The sequence below is a fragment of the Dipodomys spectabilis genome, unplaced genomic scaffold (genome assembly GCF_019054845.1).
Source record: "Dipodomys spectabilis isolate Male_0828 unplaced genomic scaffold, ASM1905484v1 ptg000147l, whole genome shotgun sequence".
Taxonomy (NCBI): Eukaryota; Metazoa; Chordata; class Mammalia; order Rodentia; family Heteromyidae; genus Dipodomys; species Dipodomys spectabilis.
The window spans coordinates 5,896,224-5,920,337 of NW_024870824.1; the positions used below are offsets into that span (position 1 = coordinate 5,896,224).

At 38.0% G+C, this 24,114-nt stretch overlaps 1 protein-coding gene across 1 annotated transcript in view; it reads left to right on the forward strand.

Annotated features, from left to right (window-relative positions):
* The window catches only part of Ctnna1 (catenin alpha 1), a 144,264-nt gene that overhangs the window by 13,558 nt on the left and 106,592 nt on the right, over positions 1–24,114 (forward strand). Inside the window, exons 2-3 of the mRNA XM_042692034.1 lie at positions 17,237–17,343; positions 18,963–19,158. Coding sequence (XP_042547968.1) covers positions 17,239–17,343; positions 18,963–19,158 — 301 coding nt within the window. The 5' untranslated portion in view covers positions 17,237–17,238. The remainder of the gene's footprint in view (positions 1–17,236; positions 17,344–18,962; positions 19,159–24,114) is intronic.

Consider the following 24,114-nt stretch of genomic DNA (forward strand, 5'->3'; position numbering starts at 1 on the left):
TGGTCTTTTTGCCTTGTGTGTCTGGTTTCAGTGCATACCTTCTTTCTTAGCAAAGATGCAGTTGTCAGTTATTTATGGTATGTTGAACATTACATTATATTATTTTTGAACATTACATTATATTATTTTCTTATAATGACTTTTAGTTATAGTTTATGAAATCCATAGAGGCTGAATGGACGATGCAAATTACAGTTACTGACAAGTCATTGTTTATGTAGTTTTCTAATTCTGGGGATCTAAATTGACAAAGGTTTTCTGGGAAGGTGGCTCAGTGGTGAGTGCTTGCCTTGGGTGCATGAGGCCCTGGGTTCCATTCCTCAGCACCATATAAATAGAAAAAGCTGGAAGTGGTGCTATGACTCAAGTGGTAGAGTGCTAACCTTTAGCTGAAGAGCTGATGGACAGCGCTCAGGCCCAGAGTTCAGGCCCCATGACCGGCAAAAAAAAAAAAAAAAAGGTTTCTATAGTCATTTATTATCATTTCTTTCTGTAAATCTGGGATCATCAGGTTCTTAGAAAAGCTTTGGGTCAGTTTGAAATGTATCTTTAGAAACTTTACATTTTTTTACTTTTTTCTTTTTTTTTTTAATTGTGAAAATACTGTACAGAGGGGTTACAATTACATGGGCAAGATAGTGAGTACACTTCTTATCAAGCATTGTAGCCTCCTCCTTTGTTTACCCTTCCCATCCCTTCCCATCCTCCCCCCCCAATGCTCCCCCCCTCCCAAGTTGTAAAGTTCATTTTTGACATGACAACTTGTACTTCTAGAAACTTCACATTTTGTAGAGAAGTGTCTAACAGAAATGTGAGCTTGACCTCTTAAGGGAAAATTCCAGAGAGATGGAATATGACAGCCTTTGGAGAAATTTAAGCTTATTTGAGTTAAGCAATGACAGAAAAGTTTTTTTATTATTATTTTAATGGGGGCTCGTGAACTCAGAGCCTCAAGCAAGATCAACCATTTTTTACTCAAGTTTGGTACTCCACCACTGAGCCACACACACATAGCATCTCAAGGACTTTTCCACCCAGGCTGGCTTTGAGCCAGCACTGTCCTTAGATGTCTGCCACCTCAGTAGCTAGGAATACATATGTGAGCCACCATCGCCTGAGTATGTAGCTCAGTGGTAAAAGGCTAGTCTAGCATTCCTGGGGTCCAGGGTTTGATCCTCACCACCATTAAAAAAAAATAACAAAAAAAGGGATGAGAAATCAAATGAAAAGAAATTAGTTCCTGCCAGGCACAGGTTGCTCACACCTGTAATCCTAGCTATGCAGGAGGTTGAGATTTAAGGATAACAGTTTGAAAGCCAGCCCATGTAGCAAACTCCATGGGATTCTTATCTCCAATTAACCACCAAAAAGCCAGAAGTGGAGTTGTATAATTCAAGTGGTAGAGCACTAGCCTTGAGCCAAAAAAGTTCCCGGGCAGAGCCCAAGCCTTGAGTTCAGACCCCAGGACAGACAGATTCTCTTTCTCCTTCTCTCTCCCTCTCTCCCACACCCTGTCCTCCCCCCTTTCCCTCTCTCTTTTCTTGGGGTGAAGTGACAGTTCGCTGTATGGGCCAAATACACATATGTTCATTTACTTAGCTTTAATTCCATTACTAGTGAAACCATTAACAATGTAAGAGTGCTTAATAGAAAACTGAATTAAACTCTCATGACAGCTAACTGATTATGGATGCATAGGAAGTCTCTATTTTCATATGAGATGGATGACTCTAGCCTGAAATGCAAAGAATATAAAACAAGCATCTGGACAAGAAAAAGATGCCTTTGTTTTAGAACAATACAACTAAAATATTCATACAACTGAGCTCACAGGAGAAAGAGGAATGTCCTTTTCTTGAGGATCCAGGCAAAAAGATGTCTGGACTTGACTACAGAGTCCAAATCACTACCCAGGTTGTGGAAGAAAACAAGAACTACTTCTTGTGTTGCTGCAGTCACAGTGACTATCTCCACCCTAACCCTTCAGTACCTGAGATTGAACCCAGGGGACTGGCATATGCTAGGCAACTAAAATGGTCTACCAGGGCTGGGAATGTGGCTTAGTGGTAGAGTGCTTGCTAGCACGCATGAAGCCCTTGGTTCTATTCCTCAGTACCACATAAACAAAAAACCAGAAGGGGCACCATAGCTAAAGTGGTAGAGTGCTAGCCTTGAGCAAAAGAAGCTTGAGGACAGTGTTCAGGCCCTGAGTTCAAGCCCTAGGACTGGCAAAAACTAAAACCAAAAACAATAAAATGGTGTACCATTTGAGCCATGCCATCAAGTTTGTACCAGCACATGCCCACAGAAATGCTGCTTCATATTTTTCTTGCCCTCTTTCCCTAACCCTTTCCTCAGAACTTGACCAGTTCCTTCTTGACTTTCAGATTATACCTCAAATGTTATCAAGATAGAAAAACCTTCTAAGGACTCCACCTAATTTTGCATTGTCATTGCCCTGTTTAATTTTCTTCTTAGCATTTTTATTTTTACTATTATTTATGCTATAATTTAAATGTAATTTTCATGAAGGTAAGGGTCCTTATTTTGTCTTCTTCCCTGTTGTGTGGAATAGTACCTGTTTAGAGGAGACATTGTTTTTAGCATTTTGGCCTTAGTACTTTTTGTAATCACTGTTTCCTGGTGCTTATGGCCATTGTTTTATTCAGCTGTTTTCCCCTATTGCTTTTGGTGCTCCCAAGAAGGGAAGGCAATAGGAACAAAAGAAGGAAAAAGAACAAAATAAGAGTTTTGTTATTTTGTTTTTGTTTCGGCAGGTCCTGGGCCTTGAACTCAGGGCCTGGGCTCTATCTCTGAGCCTCTGTACTCAAGGCTAGAGCTCTACCACTTGAGCCACAGTGCAACTTCTGGCTTTTTCTGAGTAGTTTCTTGGAGAAAAGAATTTCATGAACTTTCCTGTCTGGCCTGGCTTTGAACTCCAGTCCTCTGATCTCAGCTTCCTGAGTAGCTAGGATTATAGGTGTGAGCCACTGGCTTCTGGTTTTTTTTTTTTTTGTCAGTCATGGGTCTTGAACTCCTGGTCTGAGTGCTGGCTCTGTCAGCTTTTTCTGCCCAAGACTAGCCCTTTACCACTTTGAGTCACAGTACCACTTATGGTTTTCTGGTGGTTAATTGGAGATATGAGTCTCAGGGGTTTTCCTACTTGGACTGACTTTGATCTGCAAACCTCACATGTCAGCCTCCTGATTAGTTAGGAATACAGGCATGAACCACCGGTGCCCAGTGGGTTATTTGCCATTCCTGGGGCTTGAACTCAGGGCCTTGGTGCTGTTTCTGAGATTTTTTTTAGTACTCTGCTGCTTGGGTCACATTTTCATTCTGGCTTTTGTGGTAGATGATTGGAGATAAGAATCTCATGGACTTGAGATGGCAACAATGCTTGATAAGAAATGTACTCATTACCTTGCTCATGTAATTGTAACCCCTCTGTGTGGTATTTTCCCAATAAAAACTTATTACTATTTTTTTTTTAAAGAATCTCATAGGTTTTCCTGTCCCACTTGGCTTTGAACTGCAATCCTCAGATACCAGCCTCCTGAGTAATTAGATCATAGGTGTGAGCCACTGATGCCTAGCTATAATTATTATTTTAAGAGATTTAGCTAAGCATTTTTTTTCTTGTAGGGCTGTATATTTGGAAGGTTAGTGACACACACACACACACACACACACACACACACACACACACACACACACACACACACACACACACACACACACACACACACACACACACACACACACACACACACACACACACACACACACACTTTGTGTCACCTGATACAAAATATATGTGATGGGTTTATCATGTACAGATGATGCATGACTTGTTTAAACTGCAGTAGATTATATTTTATTCTGATTATATTTTGGCTCTCAGTGTTAACTAAGACTAAGATTTTTTGGATAATGTAAAGTAATTGTGATTAGAAATAGAGACGTTAGTTATGGGGTAAATAATTTTGTTTTCATGAGCCATCTGCATTTTTATGCTCTTTCTATTTTCTTGTCCCTCCTCTTAGAGCCAACTGATTTGCAGTTTAGATAGAAGAGGAAGGTGACAGGTTAGGGTATTTAGTCAAATAGTCAAATTTTGTTTTCATAGTGAGTTCTTAATTATAAGGGTTACCTTGTTTCTGGATGGTTACCAGGAGATTTGAAATTTGAGGTTCTAACAGCTGTGTTAACTCTGCTTAATGTAGATACAACCTGGCATACCTGTGACTGCATGGAGTGATTCACAGCCATATATCTTGTGCAGTGTGACAGTTAATGCTGCTTTGGTACTTTTAATTTCTAAATATTCTGATTTGCATTTAAATGAACCATCCTAACATTTCATTAACATAACCTTGCTGTTAAAAAATTGGCATTGAGTAGCTTAGTAAAGCTAGACTAAAGCTTTGGAGCCGACACACTTTAAGAATGATGTGACCATTCTGTTGTAAATGAACTTCTAATGTCTTTTGAGAAGGTATATAGCTCTTTGAACAAATGAGGCAGTTTGCCAACCATTGGTCTTCTTGAATCTGGTAAAACTATGTTTTTATTGTTGCCTCTTTGTTTTTCTTTCAGTCACAGAGATGGCTAGCCAAACAATTGCAACTCTTCTCCTTTTCTGAATTTATAGTGATATTTTGCTTATGGGCAGGATTGCTATTTATAAAGTAATGAAGACTGAATAAATACAATTTAACTTTTTATTTAGTTCTAAGCATAATCCCTTTGGGAAAAACAAGGTTGCTGTAATTCATTAAGGTTGGCTAGCTCTAGTAGTTTTTGTAATAGATCTTGTGAAGGAGTGCTCTGTAAGTTAATTGGAAAACTGGAAGCTGCCAAGAGTTTTAAAAGTTATTTAGGTGCTCTAAACAATAACATTAATTGTAAAGAACTAGAAGATCTGACTAAGATTAAGACAGGAGTTTTCTTGGTAGGTTTGTAAATATCTTCAAATGAGGATTGCATAAATTGAATTTAACACTGTGTCTGCTTGTATAAAGTACTTGGTCAGCAGCTTTTGGGATATAAAGAAGCAGAGACATAGTTATCATCCTTATAGTTAAAATATAGCTGAGAAGAACACATGCTAAGTCTTAGAAACTTAATCAAGTTTACTAAAACAATTCAAAGGCAATTTGGCAGATACCATTAATGAAAAGTGATAGAGATTAGTAGAAAAGGAGGCAGTCAGGGAATTGAGGCCTATGTAACTTGCAGATGGAGGATAAGCTGATAAACCAAAACCTGTCTAGCAAAGAAATAAGTTAGGGGACCACCAAAAAACAAACAAAAAAAGGCAATAAGGATAAAAGAATGAGGAAATAGGATGAAGTACTAAATCTGGCAGCAAGAACTTATGGGGAAACAGAAAGGATACCCACAGTCAGAAGGCCATTTTCAAGGACTCCCCATGTAATATATCTCTATAACCCTGAAGAATGGTACAAAATGTCTGAGCTGAGCCGAAAGTGCTGTCTTCCTGTAGTATGTCTGTGCTACCTGATCGTATTTCTTGATCATATTTCTTTTCTAGTAAACTTTCAGTTACCTTTGCTGTGTGTCTTGCCTGAATTCTTTTTTTGGACCACAGAACCAGGTCCATTCAGCTGCCTTAAATTTCTGGTAACATATTTGGTGTGTGGATTGTAAAATTAGGGACTAAATATGTCTTTTTCTGACTGGATCCAGCAGATTGATCAGAAAGTAATAAAAAGGCACTGAAAATTTAAATCGGAAAGATGTATATAGGATTCAAGCTCTTCCCCCCCCCCCCCCCCTTTTTTTTTAATTACAATTTTCTATCTGCCTCCTGGGCTTTTTTGCTCAAGGGTAGTGCTCTGCCACTGGAGCCACAGCTCCACTTCTGACTTTATTTTGGTAATTAATTGAAGATTAAGTCTCACAGACTTTCTTGCCCAGCCAGGTTTCAAACTGCTGTTCTCAGATCTCAGCTTCCTGAGTAGCCAGAATTAAAGGCCTGATCTACCAGTGTCTAGGTTTTTTTGGTCTTGTCTTGTCTTTTCCTTCCTTCCTTCCTTTTCTTCCTTTTTTCTCTTTTTCTCTTTCTTCTTTTTTAGCTAGAACGGTGCTTATGTAGCTCTGATGGCATTGAACTTGAGATCCTCAGATCACTCTGCCTTTTGAGTGCTAGGATTACAGACATTTAATACCATGCTGGCCCATTTTCATTTTATAGATGATTAAACTAAGATCCAGTAAGGTGAAGTGACTTGACCAACGTCAGAGAATGAGTGACAAAAGCTGTTACCCTTCCCAGTGAGAACGTATTTAAGCTTTTATTTTTGAAATCCTCTTAGGTATAGGGCCATCAATAGCATAACTCGCTCCACAGTATAGTTTAATAATGTTTAGTGTAACGTTTGGCAGGACTTTTGATTACGGATGTTGCACAAGTCAGTCTGCTGCCATCATAGTTACTGAAAGTCTTGAAAACTGAATGAGTCTTCAATTTTCAAGTGTCAATGTATTTTAAGTTTCTCAGTGTAAGTGAAAGATTGAATCCTTAAACCTCTTTAAGCAGGGACCAAAGTTTGGTGAATTTTGTGCAGTAAGGAGTCCTTATACAACCATAGTTCCCATCCATATTTGTTTGTTAAATTTTTGATGAAATTTATGGGAAGTTGATGCTAACATTTACAGAGTTTATGTAAAAAAATCTTTGTAAGGAAACTAAGAGCAGAAAACGAACTCAGTAGACTTTTTTTTTTTTTTTTGTCTGTCGGTCGCGGGGCCTGTACTCTGGGACTGGGTGCTGTCCCTGAGTTCTTCAGCTCAAGGCAAGTAATTGACCACTTGAGCCACAGTGCTACTTCTGGCCTTTTCTGCTTGTATGGTGCTGAGGAATTGAACCCAGGGCCTCATGCATACAAGGCAAGCACTCTACCACTGAGCCACCTTCCCAGCCACTCAACAGACATTTATTTCTCGGGCAGAAGCCTGAGAAGAATGCTACTGTCTTCTAGCCAGACTAGAGAGACAATGATATGCTCTTACAATTGAGATCACCTTTTATTAGGCAGAGAGTGAAGTCAGGTGGGGAGGGGTCTGGGGTAGTTTGTCACAGGAAGGGAGGGTAGGATGGGAACAGGGGAAGGGGCTCTTTGTACACAGATTGAATCTTGAGTTATAGGAAAGCATATCTTTTTAGAAGACATGTCAACAAATGGTAGGCCCCTCAATTCACAGGTTATTTCTTCTACAATATATAATAGTATGTTTGTGGAGAGGGAAGCAGGTGAGAGATGATTCAGATTTAGTGAGGTTTGACTCAGTTTCCTTTGACTCTTCATGTCTGGCTTTGAAAAATTTATATGGTCTGGTAATAAAAAATTTATATAGTCGTTCTGGTAATAATTGCCTGGAGTTGATGGGCAGTTAGACACAAGTTTTCTGATTTGACAGTCCTGGTTTCTCCTAGCAGTCCTTCCCTACTCTCTTCAGGAAAGGCCAGATGTTATTTGTGACTCATTGTTGTGCTTGCATTCTGCTTAAAAAAACTATTTAAAACACGCTATTCAGTATACACTATGTGGAAAATGACCTATGTAATTGTGGGCAGGGATGGGAGGGGGAAACTGGGAAAGCAAAGGGAGGAGTGACACTGTCCAAATCCAGAAATGTACTCATTACTTATTTTTTTTAAATTTTTTATTGTAAAGATACTATACAGAGGGTTACAGTTACATGAGCAAGGTAATGAGTACACTTCCTATTGAGCATTGTTACCCCCTCCATTGTTTTCCCCCTACTATCCCTTCCCTCCCTACCTTCCCTGAGGTTCTTTTTTTTTTTTTTATTGTGATTTAGTGATTACGTAATTTCCCAAATTTCACAATATTGTGGAATAATGATGCTCATTTAAAGTCACAAGTTCATTCTAACTTTCCTGGAGCAAATTGTCTATCACAGTCTATAACATAAAACGGTGTACACATATACACCATACATGTGATCAGCAGCATGGGGATATTTAGTAGTGGTTCGACCAGATGAGTGGGAGTTCTTTGTTTCTTAAGTCCTGTTAGTTTTGTCGTATCACCTAACATTTTGGATTTAGCATCCACTTATCAGGGAGACCATGTACCATTTGTCTCTTTGTTCTTGGCTTACCTCACTCAACATGATTCCTTCTAGCTCCATCCATTTCCCTGCAAATGCCATTATTTTGTCATTTCTAATGGCTGCATAATATTCCATTGTGTATAGATACCACAATTTTTGGATCCATTCATCTGTGGTGGGGCATCTGGGTTGTTTCCATATCCTAGCTATTGTGAACAGTGCTGCAATAAACATGGAGGTGCACGTGTCCTTGTATATTGGTTCCTGTTGTTCAGGGTAGATGCCTAGAAGTGGTATGACTGGGTCGTAAGGGAGGTCAATCTTTAGCTTTCTAAGGACCCTCCAGACTGCTTTCCAAAGTGGTTGTATAAGTGTACATTCCCACCAGCAGTGTAATAGGGTTCCTCTTTCTCCACATCCCCTCCAGCATTTGTCGTTGGCTGATTTGTGGATGTGGGACATTCTAACTGGGGTAAGGTAGTATCTCAGGGTTGTCTTTATTTGCATTTCCTTCACCACCAGGGATGATGAACATTTCCTCATGTGTTTCTTTGCCATTTTTATTTCTTTATCTGAGAAGTCCCACTTTAGTTCCCTTGCCCATTTAGTAATTGGTTTGTTAGGTTTGGGAGGGATTAGTTTCTTGAGTTCCCTGTATATACAGGATGTTAACCCCTTGTCTGATATATTACTGGTAAATATTTTTTCCCAATTAGTTGGTTGTCTTTCTAGCTTGGTTGCGATAGATTTAGCTGTGCAGAAGCTTTTTATTTTAAGGTAGTCCCATTTGTCGAGTCTCTCTCCAACTTGTTGTGACCCTGGGACTCTGTTCAGGAAGTTCCTTCCTGTGTCTATTAGTTCAAGAGTCTCTCCTACTCTGTCCTGCAGTAGTTTCAGAGATTCAGGTTTAATGTTAAGGTCTTTAATCCATTTTGAGTTGATGTTGGTGCATGGTGATAGGCTGGGGTCCACTTTTAGTTTTCTGCATGTGGCTGCCCAGTTTTCCCAGCACCAGCGGTTGAAGAGGCTGTGTTTCTTCCATTGTATGTCTTTGGCTCCTTTGTCGAATATCAGCTGGCTGTAGGCCTGTGGATTTATTTCTGGATCTTCTATTCTGTTCCATTGGTCTTCGGGTCTGTTTTTGTGCCAGTACCATGCTGTCTTTGTTATTATAGCTCTGTAGTAGAGTTTGAAGTTCGGCATGGATATCCGTCCCATGTTGTCTTTCTTTCCTAGAATTACTCATTACTTAATAAATGGTAATCCCTCTGTATAACACCTTAATGATAACAAAATTATTAAAAAGGGATTTAAATATAAAATTATTTAAAAAAGTAGTGTCTGTGTGACCCAAGTGGTTGAACTCACTGGAGCATGGGAGAGGCCTTGTGCTCAGTCACGAGTACCCTCCTCCAAAAAAGTAGTTGAAGTTACTTTGTATTCCAACATGTCAAAATTAGGAAAATATCTAGAAGCCGTTAAAATAGGAAAAAGAAAAAAAATATTTTTGGTCAGTCGTGGGGCTTGAACTCTGGGCCTGGATGCTGTTCCTCAGCTCTTCAGCTCAAGGCTAACACTCTATCACTTGAGCACAGCATCACTTCTGTTTTTCTGGTGATTAATTGAATATGAGTCTCATGGATTTTCTTGCCTGGGCTGGCTTTGAACTGCGATTCTCAGATCTCAGCCTCCTGAGTAGGATTACAGGCTGAGAGTATATATATATATATATATTTTTTTTTTTTTTGAGGAAGAAAATTGTTTTATACATATTATTTAATAATTACAAACATAAACTAAATTTACCTAAACATGCACTTTTATGGGGTGACAGGGAAATTAAAAATAAATATTAATTACTTAATAATAAATATTAATTCAAGCTGTGCTCCAGTGGCTCATGCCTGTAATCCTAGCTACTCAGGAGGCTGAGATCTGAGAATCGCGGTTCAAAGCCAGCCCTGGCAGGAGAGACCGTGAGACTCCTATCTCCAATAAACCACCAGAAAACCGGAAGTGGCGCTATAGCTCAAGTGGTAAAGCGCTAGCCTTGAGCTGAAGAGTGAGGGATAGCGCTCAGGCCCAGAGTTCAAGCCCCACAACTGACCAAAACAAAAAAATTAATTCAAAAATTGAAGAACCAGGAAATAAAAACTGAAATATCACCTGCAAGCTCTCTTTCCACATTCTTGTCCTTTTAGATGTTAATTTACAAGCAGAGACCTAAAGGTATCTATCCTCCTTGTAGGTTGAGAAATGTAAAGAGAAAATTACAAGGTATGTTTGGCAAATGAAAGTCCTTTAACCCACACCTATTATTTCTGTGTTTTAGTTAAAGTTAGATAATAGCTAGACAACATTTTCAATTATAAATAGCAGGACCCATGTTGGCCATGTTTTGGATAATCAATCACCCAGAAACCATTGTTTCTGATAGTTAGTTACTATTTCTAATAATTAAAATAATTGTTGGTGACCAGGTATCTAGATAGGAACACAACATGAAATGACCCAGAAAAACAACCCTAGACAAGAGCTACTATTTGTTGTCTTCACTTTTCTTGTCTATGAGATGTAGCAAAATCTCCCCAGATATCCTATTTTTCCTCTTTTATTCTATTTTATTAAAATAAACCCTTGTTAAATTTTAACTTTGTGAGACTTTTGGAGCCTTTGAAATGCTTTTCATTGTGAATCTTAAGTTCCTGTGATCTGCTTTTAAAACTGGGAAGCTGAGGGACCGTCTTTCCCCCTCTCTCTTCTGATAAAAGAAATTGGGAGGCATGTGGAGGGATCCCTCCCCCTTTTTGTGCACATATATTTGGAAAAAAATATGAAAGTTGTATTGCAATATTAAAGGGAAAAGTAATGGGGCCTGAACTCTGGGCTTGAGCACTGTCCCTCAGCTCTTCAGCTCAAGACTAGCGCTCTACCACTTGAGCCACAGCGCCACTTCCGGCTTTTTTCTTTTTGCTTATGTGGTGCTAAGGAATCGAACCCAGGGCCTCGAGCATGCAAGGCAAGCCCTCTACCACTGAGCCACCTTCCCAGCCCTGGGAAAAGTAATTTCTTGTAACATAGTTCATATGCTAAAAAAGGAAAACATTCAGAAGATTTGTTGAATGAGTATTTTTACCACATCTAACCAATTCATTGGATAACTAAATGCTCTCGAACTCAATTATTAGACTACCTGGAATTTGTACAGACTCATGAGTTAAGAGCATTACTTCAGTAATGGTGAAGTAGAATGTTCCTCACTTTAGATATCCATTATAGGTAGCCAATTGATAGATTATCCACATTCTATCTGATTTTCTACAAACTTGAAGTTTCCAGGGCTTTTGGGGGTTCAATTATTTGATGACAGCAACAGAACTCAGGGAAACACTTGCTATATTACTGGCTTATTTAAAGGATGCCATAAAAGATACAGATAAAGAGTATGTAGGATGTCTGGTGGGAACCAAAGCACAGAAGCCTCTGGCCAATGGAATTGGGGAACACTTCCCTCCCTTTCTCTTTATATGGGGGAGGGAGGGATGTTCCTTGTTGGCCTTTTCCTTTCTCAAGTAACATCTTCACTTTTTAATACCTTTTGAATCCTCATCTCTATTATCCTGAAAGGTTCTTTGTTTTATTTGTGTTGAAGCAGTGACTGGAAAATGCTTGGAAAATGGGATCCCTGGGGCAAATAATTTGTTTCTAAAATGTCTTATCTGACATTTTTTGACATTTGCTTGAGCTGTTGGCAGCCCTTTAATAATCTAGAGCATTGCATCTCCTCAGGTTTATTTGGGCTATCACTTGAGTGAACAAATAACCTTTACATGATACGAGTATACAGAGTGTATTTGCCCACCTTCAGTGACACAGATTAGATAAATCTAAATGCCTTTTGGTGGCACCTTCCATTATCATGATTGTCTAGATTTTTTTTTTTTTTGATTCTTAGCTGATCATAAGTGTTGGAAATTTGGAATTTTAACATTGATGTTACATTGTTATCTTAGTCCATATTTAATTTTATACCTTTGATTTCTTTGGTTTTGACATTTTTAAAAAGCACAATAGACATTGTGCATAATGGATCTGTTTTGTGCACTGTGCCTCATTTTTATGGCATTTCCTCATGACTATATTGAGGTTATGTGATTTGGTAGGAATACTATAGCAGTGATTGTATTGTTAATTCAGTCACTTAGTTAAGGTGGTATGTGCCCTGATTCTGGCTGCAAGATTAGTATTTTCTTGCTGGGTTTTGGGGGCTCATGCCTCTAATCATAGCTACTCAGAAGGCTAAGCTCAGGGTTGGAAGCCAGTCCACGTATGAAAGTTCATAAAATTCTTACCTCCATTTAGCGACCCCCCCCCCAAAAAAAAAAAAAAGTCTGTGGCTCAAGTGGTGGAGCACTAACTTTGAGCCAAAAAAAAAAAAAAAAATAAAGCTCAGTGACAGCGCCGATTGACCCTACCCCCAAAAAAGTTTTATCAGAATATGATACTATGTTATGCACTGAGTTTTTCTAGTGAACTTCCATCTACTTGGTTTAGAATTCTTTGATGATTCTTGCCTGAGTCAGTTATTACTCAGTGGGTCCTAAATGGTGATAAAGTCTCTCAGACTTTTCAACCCAGATTGGCTTTGCACAGCAGTCCTCCAGGTCTTAGCCTCCTGAGTAGCTAGGATTATAGGCATGAGTCTGAGTCATCTGCCATAAACATCATTCTTGATATTTTCATGGATATGCCCAAGATTTTTCTTTTAGTTCTGTTCAATTTTTTCTTATCTCATACATTTCTGTAACATCTCCCTTTTTTTTTTAAAATGAGAAATTTCAGAACCCAAAATAGGCTAAAAGTTCTGTGAACATCCAATTATATGTTATTCACCTAGATTCAATAATTAGAGATTTTTTTTGTTTTTGTTTTTTGTTGGTTGTGGGGCTTGAACTCTGGGCCTGGGCACTGTCCCTGAGCTCTTTTTGCTTAAGGATAATGCTCTACCAGTTTGAGTCACAATGCTACTTCTGATTTCCTGGTTATTTATTTATTTATTTAGTCGGTCATGGGGCTTGAACTCTGGGCCTGGACATTATCCTTCTACTTTTCAGCTCAAGGCGAGCGCTCTACCACTGGAACCATAGCGCCACTTCTGGTTTTCTGAGTGGTTTATTGGAGATGAGTCTCATAGAGTTTTCCTGCCCCGGCTGGCTTTGAACCATGATCCTCAGATCTCAGCCTCCTGAGTAGCTAGTATTACAGGCATGAGCCACCAGCGCCTAGTATATAGGTAATTTTTCAGGACCCCTTCCCTCTATTCGGGGTTGGCCTCAAACTCCTGGGTTTATGTGATGTTCTTGCCTCAGCCTATGTACCTGAGAATATTGTTGTATACCATGAAGCTCATTTTCATAATTACGTGGTGCATGTATGCATTCTTTTATTGAACAAAAGTTATATACCACATTTCACTCCTAAATATTTCAGCATGAGTCTCTTAAAAGTAGTCATTTCCCCACATAACCACAATTCCATGGTTATGTCTAAGACATGGAATAATTCTATAGTATTAACCACTATTTTGTATTAAAGATTTACCAGGAAGTGGTAGAGCACTAGCCTTGAGTTGAAGAGCTGAGGGACAGTGCCCAGGCCCAGACTTAAAGCCCCATGACAACGACGACGACCACCACCACCACCACCACCACCACCACAAAGAACTACTACCACTACCACCAAAAAGAACTTACCTAAAGATTTACTAGTTTTCCTGAATTTATTTCAGAGGAAGATACATGTATTACTTTAGGTTTTTGTTTCTGGACCTGTAAGTGCAGAATTGTCTGTTTCTTTCTTATGTTAAGTCTTTCTTTTTTCTTTTACTTTAAAGGAACTGGGGATTGAATTCAGGGCTGTACATATACATACTAGATGCATATTAGGTAGGCACTCTACCTCAGAGTTGTATTCTTAGCCTCTGTGTTGACATTTTGAAGGTTTATAATTGTCTTGTAGAGGGGCTGGAAGGTGGCTCAGTGGTAGAGTGCTTGCCTTGCATGCATGAGGCCCTGGGTTCAATTCCTTAGCACCACATAAGCAAAAAGAAAAATGCCGGAAGTGGTGCTGTTGTTCAAGTGGTAGAGTGCTAGTCTTGAGCTGAAGAGCTGAGGGACAGTGCCCAGGCCCAGAGTTCAGGCCCCATGACTGGACCCCCCCCCCCCCCCCAAAAAAAAAAATTGTCTTGTAGAATTCTCTACATTCTGGATTTGTCTATTTTTTTCCCCCCCAGTCATAGTGCTGCTTAAAGTGTCTGTATCCTTTGTACTTCCTATAAACTTGAGATTTAGTCTAGATTAAAGTTTCTTAATTTGGAGTCAGTATTTGGATCAGAAAAATTTTGACTTTCTTTTTTCTACTACTTTAACAGATAGTTGGCATTTCCTTCTATTGCTGATGTAGACCACAAAGTAGTTTTCAGTTGTAATTATAGTTTGTTATCAGTAGGACTATAAGTACTTTATATTTTGCAATATAGCAAGATGATATCTTGAGAAAAAGTTTATATTCTTTATTACTTCAAAGTAGTTATTAGATCTTGTCAGGATTTTTTTTAATGTGCTAATAAAAAGTAAATATAGCCAGGACTTGTGACACATGCCTGTAATCTTGTACTCAGGGCTGAGGCAGGGTTTTGAAGCTAGCCTGGGCAATGTAAACCTGGTCTCAAAAAAAAAAAAGATAAAAAGGACATTTATTTTACTATATTGCAGATTATTTTATAAATTTTTAAAGTAACTTTTCAATATACGTTTTTCCTTTTTTTTCCCAATGTATGTTTTTCTCTTCACTTGTATTTGTATATTTAAATGACATTCTGGCTGGAGGTGTGACTCAGCTGTAAGAGTACCTGCCTGGCCCCTAGTACTGGGGGAAAAAAAAGTAAAATCATTTAAGAAAGGCCTGTATCTGTATTGTCCATTGGTGATTACTAGATGCTGTGGCTATTGAATACTTTTCATGTGGCTTGTCTGAACTAAAATGTGTCATAGTATAAAATGCGTACTATGTTTTGAACAGCTGAAAAATGTCACTCATATATTAGAATAATATTTTGGATATGTTATGTTAAATAAAGCATGTTACTAAAATTAATTTCACTAGGTTCTTTTTACTTTTTTATTGTTGCTGCTGGAAAATTTTAAATGATATATGGCTCACATTCTATTTCTGTTGAACAATGCTGGTATATAGGCTCCATGAGTCTGTTGAACAATGCTGGTATATAGGCTCCATGAGACTGCCAAAAGGATGCATAGCATAAAACAGATCTCATATTCCTATGCAAAGACTTGATTAGACTCATGTTGAACTTTTTTCCCCCACTAAGAATATAGGTACTATAGGACATTTCATATTTCATATTTCTCATATCTAAGAAGGTAGCCATTAAATCTTTTTTTTTTTTTTGGCCAGTCCTGGGTTCGCTTGAACTCGGGGCCTGGGCACTGTCCCTGAGTTTCTTTTGCTTAAGGCTATTCTACCACTTGAGCCACAGCATAATTTCCAGCCTTTTCTGTTTATGTGGCACTGAGGAATTGAACCCAGGGTTTCATGCATGCTAGGCAAGAACTCTCCCACTAAGCCACATTCCCAGCCCTATTAAATCTTAATATAGTAAACTTACCCTTTGTTAGGAAGTAACTTGTCAGGAATACTTTATACCTTTCAAATATTTTGTTCTCTTTTGCCCAATGGTTTAAACATGCATTGATAATTCTTTTTTTTTTTTTTTTTTCTTGCCAGTCCTGAGGCTTTAACTCAGGAACTGGGCACTGTTCCCTAAGCTTTTGCTCAAGGCTAGCATTCTACCATTTGAGCCACAGCACAACTTCTGGCTTTTTCTGTTTATGTGGTACTGAGGAATCCAACCCATGGTGTCATTCATGCTAGGCAAGCACTCTATCACTAAGCTATATTCCCAGCCTCATTGATAATACTTGCCAGAATCAGTTATTATGATGGGGATTGCAGAATGGTCATTTTCTTATTCTATTTCATTATACAATCATTCCTTCTTCTTATTTTTATTATTTCTTCTGCTTTGGAAAGCCTCCAATGAGAAGTTAATCTTGAACCTGATAAGAGTTCTGATAAATTATGGCTTAAAATTTCTTCTGTCTTTGAGTGATACTCTCAGTCATTGTAAAGGGCATCAGACCTAATTATCACATTTTATTAGAGTAAAACAAAATGTTATCTAGGAATCCATAATAAGTGAGACATAGTTTTTTATATAAGAAAGAAAAATTAAGATTTTTGTATTAGTTTCTGAAGAAATTTCTTTTAGAACAGCTTTCATTCAGAACAGTTTTCATTCACTTTAGGTCCTCATGTGCCCCTAAAATGTAAAACTACAACTGGAAACATCTTGATACTAATAGTAAAGTTTAAAAGGGAAAGTTCTGTGTGAGTGCTGTCTTGTAGTACAAGTGTTTGTGAGTGTGAAATAGTTAAACAGAAGAGGTTGTAAGAGTTACTTGGTCCTCAGATGCAGGGTAGTTAGAATTATTTTTATTTTGTGGTGAACGTAGTTTTCTTTTTTCTTTTTTTTGGGTCCGGTCGTGGGGCTTGAACTCTGGCCTGGGCACTGTCCCTCAGCTCTTCAGCTCAAGGCTAGCACTCTACCACTTGAGCCACAGCGCCACTTCCGGCTTTTTTTTTTTTTTTTTCTGTTTATGTGGTGCTGAAGAATCGAACCCAGGGTCTCATGCATGCAAGGCAAGCACTCTACCACTGAGCCACCTTCCCAGTCCCTCTTTTTTTTTTTTGGGTCCGGTCGTGGGGCCTGAACTCAGGGCCTAGGCGCTATCTCTCAGCTCTTCAGCTCAAGGTTAGTGCTCTACCACTTGAGCCACAGTGCCACTTCTGGCCTTTTAAAATTTTTGCTTATGTGGTGCTGAGGAATCGAACCCAGGGCCTCAGGCATGCAAGGCAAGCGCTCTACCACTGAGCCACCTTTCCAGCCCCTGTAGTTTTCTTGATACAGAAGTTCTTATGTCAGATTTATTGTTTATATTCATGTTTTTATTTGATATTTGTCTGACATGGCTTTTTGTTTCTCTGTTAGAAATGACTACTGTCCACACAGGCAACATAAATTTCAAATGGGACCCCAAAAGTCTAGAGATCAGGACTTTGGCAGTAGAAAGACTGTTGGAGCCCCTTGTTACACAGGTAAGAATCTAGAAACACAATTACACAGTTGTTTTAACATAGTTCTGTGACAATATGCTTGGGTGACAGAACAGTTACTTAATTTGAGTGGTTGAACTTTTGTTGATACTTCTTAAGTGAGTTGATTTCATTAGTAATTGAATTTATTTAATTCTTTATAACACAGCTCTTGCTATTTTATTCAATTTTATTACCAGTAATAAAAATTACTGATTTTAGTTTGACTTTCCAAATAGATGGACTTTGAAGATAACCTTACCTTTTCTTAGAAGGTAGAAGCCTCTAAGAAATGGACATGAAACCTTGATTAAGATTTTTCACTTGCTTTAGTGTGTATTTCATTGTAGAGGATTAATTGGCAGGTAATTCACTTCTACTGTTGTAGGTTTTATATTTTGTTACACATATACACACATAATACAATTGCATTTATTAGTTGTTAACACATAGCTATATATTTTTACTGTTTATAAATGTGTGCAATATATGTGTAATGTGTGTATATATCTCGATGTATACACACATGCGTATGCTAATGGAGAAGAAATGTGATATGATGGCATTTACTACTTTAAAAATTAATTTTAGCCTATATTTATCTGTATGAAGGTATATGTATGGTAAGATTAGAATATTTGCTTTATTTGGACTTCATATACTATAGCCCTTAGGTCTTTTGCTTGGCAGACTCACATTATAAGAAATCTTGAATCATCTTCAACCTACAGATCATCTGGTATTTATTAACGATGGTTAATTTAACTTAACTAGTTAATTTAAAGCATCACTGTGAGCATTTTTTTCTTTATTCAGGGTCTTTACTAATGGTTAATATTTGTGTTAATTTGGATGATCTTCAAGAAACAAGTTATCTTAAACCATTTTGCAAAGATTAATAATTCTAGTCAACAGTGGTAGTATACCCCTGTAATTCCAGCACTCAGTTAGGCAATGAGGATTGATTTTTGAGCTTAACCTGGGATACATAGTAAAGACTGTTTTGATAAACATAATTGACAAGAATGTAACTCAAGTATAGCTAGATTTATTGTTAACCTTCTAGAACTCCTTGGTGATATAATAGAGACATCTAGCTAGTCTCTAATAATTATTTTTCTTTATAAAAATCAAATTAAAAACCGTATGATACTTGAGGAATTAAAATATGTGTTATATTTCTTACATATTGAGAAAGCTAAATCATTTCAAAATTTAGATTTACTATCATTTCAGTTTTTTTTTTTTTTTTGGTCAGTCATAGGGCTTGAACTCTGGGTTTGGGCGCTGTCCCTGAGCTCTTTAGCTCAAGGAGAGTACTTTACTGCTTGAGCCACAGCACCACTTCCAGTTTTCTGGTGGCTGATTGGAGATAGAGTCTCACCGACCTTCCAGCCTGTGTTGGCTTTGAACTGTGATCCTCAGATCTCCGCCTCATGAGTAGCTAGGATTACAGGCATGAGCCACCAGCGCCTGGCTTTCAATGTAGGAATTGAACCTAGTCTTTAGTTATGCTGGGCAAGTGTTTTACCACTGCACGACAATATTTGCTTCATCTTAGTTTCAGTTAAATGACAACAGTTTAATTTACTTGTTTTTTCTTTTTCAAATGAAATATTTAGGTTACAACCCTGGTAAACACCAATACTAAGGGCCCCTCTAACAAAAAAAGAGGTCGTTCTAAAAAGGCTCATGTTTTGGCTGCATCTGTTGAACAAGCAACTGAGAATTTCTTGGAGAAGGGCGATAAAATTGCGAAAGAGAGTCAGTTTCTCAAGGAGGAGCTTGTGGCTGCTGTAGAAGATGTACGAAAACAAGGTAAATTAATATTGTTTATTATACAGAGAGGTCTTTCTAGAAAAATCCTTTTTTCTTTTGAGGTGTTGGGAATGGAACTTGGTCTTTCACATTCACACTTTCACAAGTGTTCTACAACTGAGCTCATTTCCAGCCCTTACAAAAATAATCTTTAAAGAAGACTTTCTCATGTATGGAAATTTAACATTGAAATTCCTTCCCCTTTTTCCTCCATATCTAATGTAAGCTAAAAGAAAAAAAGCTGAAAAAGAAGACTTTTCATGGTCAGCAATTTTTGTGTTATCAGTTCAATAATTTTTTTTTCTTTGTTTTTTGTTTTTGGTGCTGGTTGTGGGGCTTGGACTCAGGGCTTGGGAGTTGTCCCTGAGGTTTTTTTTGCTCAAGGCCAGAGCTCTAATACTTTGAGCCATAGCGTCACTTCCGGTTTTCTTGTGGTTTATTTGAGACAAGAGTCTCACAAACTTTCCTGCTTGGGCTGGCTTTGAACTGTGAACCTCAGATCTCAGCCTCCTGAGTTTTATAGACATAAGCTACCAGCACCTTGCGCTTTTTTAATTCTTACAATGTGGGCAGTAAAATAGAAAGGTAAGTAGTTTGATGATACTCATTCTGAAAATGACTCTGAAAAAACCCTAGAAGTTCCATTTTGTCATGCCTATTTGTCATGCCTATTTATTTTGAGAAACTCAGAATTACTAGAAGGTTAATGGTAATCCACAGTTTATCAGTAAATGTGAGATAAATTGTCATTTTTGGGTTACAAATTTGAAAAGAGGATTTCTGGAATATAAACTTTATTTCCCTTTTTTGCAGTATTTTTAACTTAAGTAGTTGTACAAAGGGCTAAAATTCCATGTCAGGTTATAAGTTCAATGTTTCTTGGACAATGTCATCCCTCCTTTTGTTCTTTCCCATTTTTCCTATTTTTCCTCCTCTGGTCCCTACCTACAAGTTTTTACCTAGCATACATTGAATACATTTGACTACATTTGCTTATCTTCCCTCTCTCCATTCCTTTGCCCCTATATAAAACATGTTTCCACTTACTATTTGTTTTGATAAATAGTACTTTAGTTTTAACACCTTTGGATTCACTTTAGAAGTTACACCTTTGGATTCCTTTCTTTTGTCAGTTTGTTAATGCATTGAGCCTGTATGTATTATCATGCCTTGTATTTTTGATCTAGCTTCCATATGAAAGAAAACATGTACCCTGTCTTACTTAAAACATGATTTGTTCTAGGTTCATCCATTTTCCTGCACATGATATATTCTTTCTAATGGATGAGTAAAATTCCGTTGTGTGTATGTACTACATTTTCTTGATCCACTTATCTGTTGTAGGGTAGTTGGGCTGTTTCCATAATTTGACCATTATGAATAGTGCAGCAGTGAACATGGACGTGCAGGTGTCTTTACCATATCCTGACTTGTCTCTGGGCAGATGCCCAAGAGTGTTATGGCTGGATCATAGGGTAGTTTTATGTTTAGTTTATTGAGGGATCTTCAAACTGCCTTCCAGAGTGGTCATATTAGTTTACATTTCCACCAACAGTGTAATAAGGTTACTTTTCCCCATATCCCACCAACATTTGTTGTTTAATCTTAACTAGGGTGAGATGGAATCTCAATTTTTTTTTTAATTGTGAAAATGCTGTACAGAAGGGTTACAATTACATGGGCAAGATAATGAGTACATTTCTTATCAAGCATTGTTGCCTCCTCCTTTGTTTCCCCTTTCCGTCCCTTCCCATCCCCCCTCCCCACCCCCACCCCCCCACCTGGCCCTCCAATCCCCTCCCACCAAAGTTGTAAATCTCATTGTACATCTCATTGTTGCAATGGGTCCACCTGTATCCCTGTTTAAATGATTTTTTTTTTCCCTTTCCCTCCACAAATTATACCAATATCAAATACAGTGAAAGCAGGGGTTACACCGTGGGGGAGGGTCAATGTTGTTTTGATCTGCATTTTATGGCCAGAGACATTCTTTTTCTGAGAAGTCTCTCTTTAGCCCTTCTGCCCATTTATTGATTGGGTTATTAAGTTTTGGGGGGATGTTCTGGATGTTTTGCCCTTATTGGATGTATATTTGGTAAACATCTTCTCCCAGTCTGGTGGCCGTCTTACATACTCTTAAAATCGGCAGTTTTCACATTTTAACTTGTGTTCCAGCAAGAGATTTCAACAAAGGTATATGTTTTTTCCTAGACTGTTGGATATCACTTAAGGTGAATTGAGCCCTTCTTATGGACAGGTGCTTTTTGCCCTTTAAGGAACTTCATTATCTCTCTGGTGCCTAGGCAGTAAAGTGTATGTAGTCCAAACATGAAATTCATTTCTATGAAAGTACCCCATAATAATAATTAAAGAAAAGTACACTCAAGGGGCAGTCCATGAGAATGAGGTGACATTTCCAATTTCGTTTGAATTGTGAACTAAAAACCTTGTTTGGTGAGTATTTTCCTCAATATTCAGACTGAAGAAAAGTGCTTCAATACCAAAATTATAAAATTACCCATGAAATAAATGAATACAAATTTGGTAGCTTAAAAAAGGTAAATTTATCCTCCTTGTTCTGAAGGTCAGAAATCTGAAGTCATTATATTGGCAGGGTTGGTTCCTTCTTGCAAATCAGGAGGAATCTGTTCGATGCCTCTGTTCCAGCTTCTTGTGGTTTTCAGTTATCCTTAGCATACTACTACTAATGTCCTTGTATTTTGGCACATACTGTTTCTTATATATCCTTGTAAATTCTCTCTTCTTCCAAAGACACCAGTCATTGTATTACAACTACTTTAATCTAGTATGAACTCTTTTTACTTGATAAATCTGCAAACACATTTACAAATTGATAGGTTCTTGGTGAACTTCTAGAGGACACTAGAATGAACTCAAACTTGGTTTTGAATAAGCTTAAAGCAATTGAATGGTCTAGTTTTAAACCCCCTGCTTGAGCAGAGTACTATTCTGTATGGGAAAGTTCTGCTCTCTAGACCTTCTTGCAGCCTATGATGAAGTTTATAATTATAACAGATGAGTTTGGTCAAGTCTATTGAGTCTGTTGGCCAAGATATTTATTTTCAAAATACATTAAACTATTGAAGTTAACTTTTTTTTTTGATTGGTTGTGGGGCTTGAACTCTGAGCCTGGGTGCTGTCCCTGAGCTCTTCAGCTCAAGGCTAGCACTCTACCACTTGAGTCACAGTGCCATTTCTGGTTTTCTGGTGGTTAATTGGAGATAAGGGTCTCATCGGCATTCTTGCCCGGGATGGCTTTGAACTGTGATTCTCAGATCTCAGCCTCCTGAGTAGCTAGGATTACAGGTGTGAGCCACTGGCGCCTGGCTGAAGTTAACTTCTTATTTCACTTTATATTTCTGTTTATAAAGTTTCTCTGGTACAAATCTATAGCAGTCATAGTGCAACATATACCTCCTTCTTCTGAAAAAATAACAACAATTTAGGATGCATATCTGTTTTCTTGTTATTTTTCTTCATGTGGTTCTGAATCATAAAGATTTGTCTCAGTTCAACTTTGCAGTTATTTATGATTATCACTATAACTTGCTTTTTCTCTGGGACAGAAACAAAACAAAAAATATATTTCCTGTTATCATAGTGTCAGCTAAGAAGCTGAAGTGCTTTTTGTTTTTCTTTTCAGCTTTTTTTTTTTTTTGAAGAATCTTTTTCTTTTTTGTGGTATAGGGGTTTGGGTTTGAACTCAGGATATTGCTTTGTGGATGTGAGGCAATCTCATGTGAGGCAAGAATGAATGAGCTATATATACCTTACCTCTTTGGAGAATCTTGGTAAATAATAGTGAAACCTTCCTGTTCAAATAAGGATATTGCTTTGTGGATGTGAGGCAATCTCATGTGAGGCAAGAATGAATGAGCTATATATACCTTACCTCTTTGGAGAATCTTGGTAAGTAATAGTGAAACCTTCCTGTTCAAATAGAATAAAATGTGTATTATGGACATGGTTAGGCACAGATTCTTTCTTAATAAATTGAGATAAGTTGGCTATATTGTTGCATCTGTTTACTTACCATTTTTGAAACCTATAAGTTATATGGTGTTTATTTATTTATTAATTTTTTGGTTGGTCGTGGGGCTTGAACTCTGGGCCTGGGTGCTGTCCCTGCGCTCTTCAGCTCAAGGGGAGTGCTTTGCTGCTTGAGCCATAGTGCTTCTTCCAGTTTTCTATTAGTTTATTGGAGATAAGAGTCTCATGGACTTTCCTGTCTGGGCTGGCTTTGAACCACGATCCTCAGATCTCAGCCTTCTTTAGTAGCTAGGATTACAGGCTTGAGCCACCGACGCCCTGCTTTAAGTGGTGTTTGATATGTCTACAAATCTTTGACACTCCTTTAAAAGTAAAAGTGGAGTTTTTGCTAAGCATCATTGGCTCAGCTGTAGTTGAGACTATTGGGAACGCAGAGATTGGGAGGATCATTGTTCTAGGCTGGGCAAAAAAGTGTCTGAGATCCCCATTTCAACAGAAATGCTGGATGTGATAGTTGCCTACCTGTCATATCAGATAAAGAAATAAGTCTGAATAATCTTAAACTGATGGAAACTCTTCTAGCAGCCAAGGGGCTTTTTTTCTGTTTTGGTGTAGACCTTATAATCAGGATCAACATGAAAATAAAGGAATAGCATGTGTGGCTGAGGAATGGGAGAGTAATTGTAGGATCGGAAATCAAGGTATTAAAGCTTGTACTAGATTTTGAATAAGTAAAAGATTGGAAGGGAGAATTTATCTAGATAAGAAAAATACACATGCAAATTTGGAACAGTGAGGATTCTGACTAGGTGGGTACTACTAGAATATTAGCTGATAAGAAAATTTGAGTCAGGGGCTCCGAGTGTAGCTTAGTGGTAGAGTGGGAACTTGACATGTACAAGGTTTGATTCTAGCACCAAAAAGGGACAAGGGTTAGCTTTTACT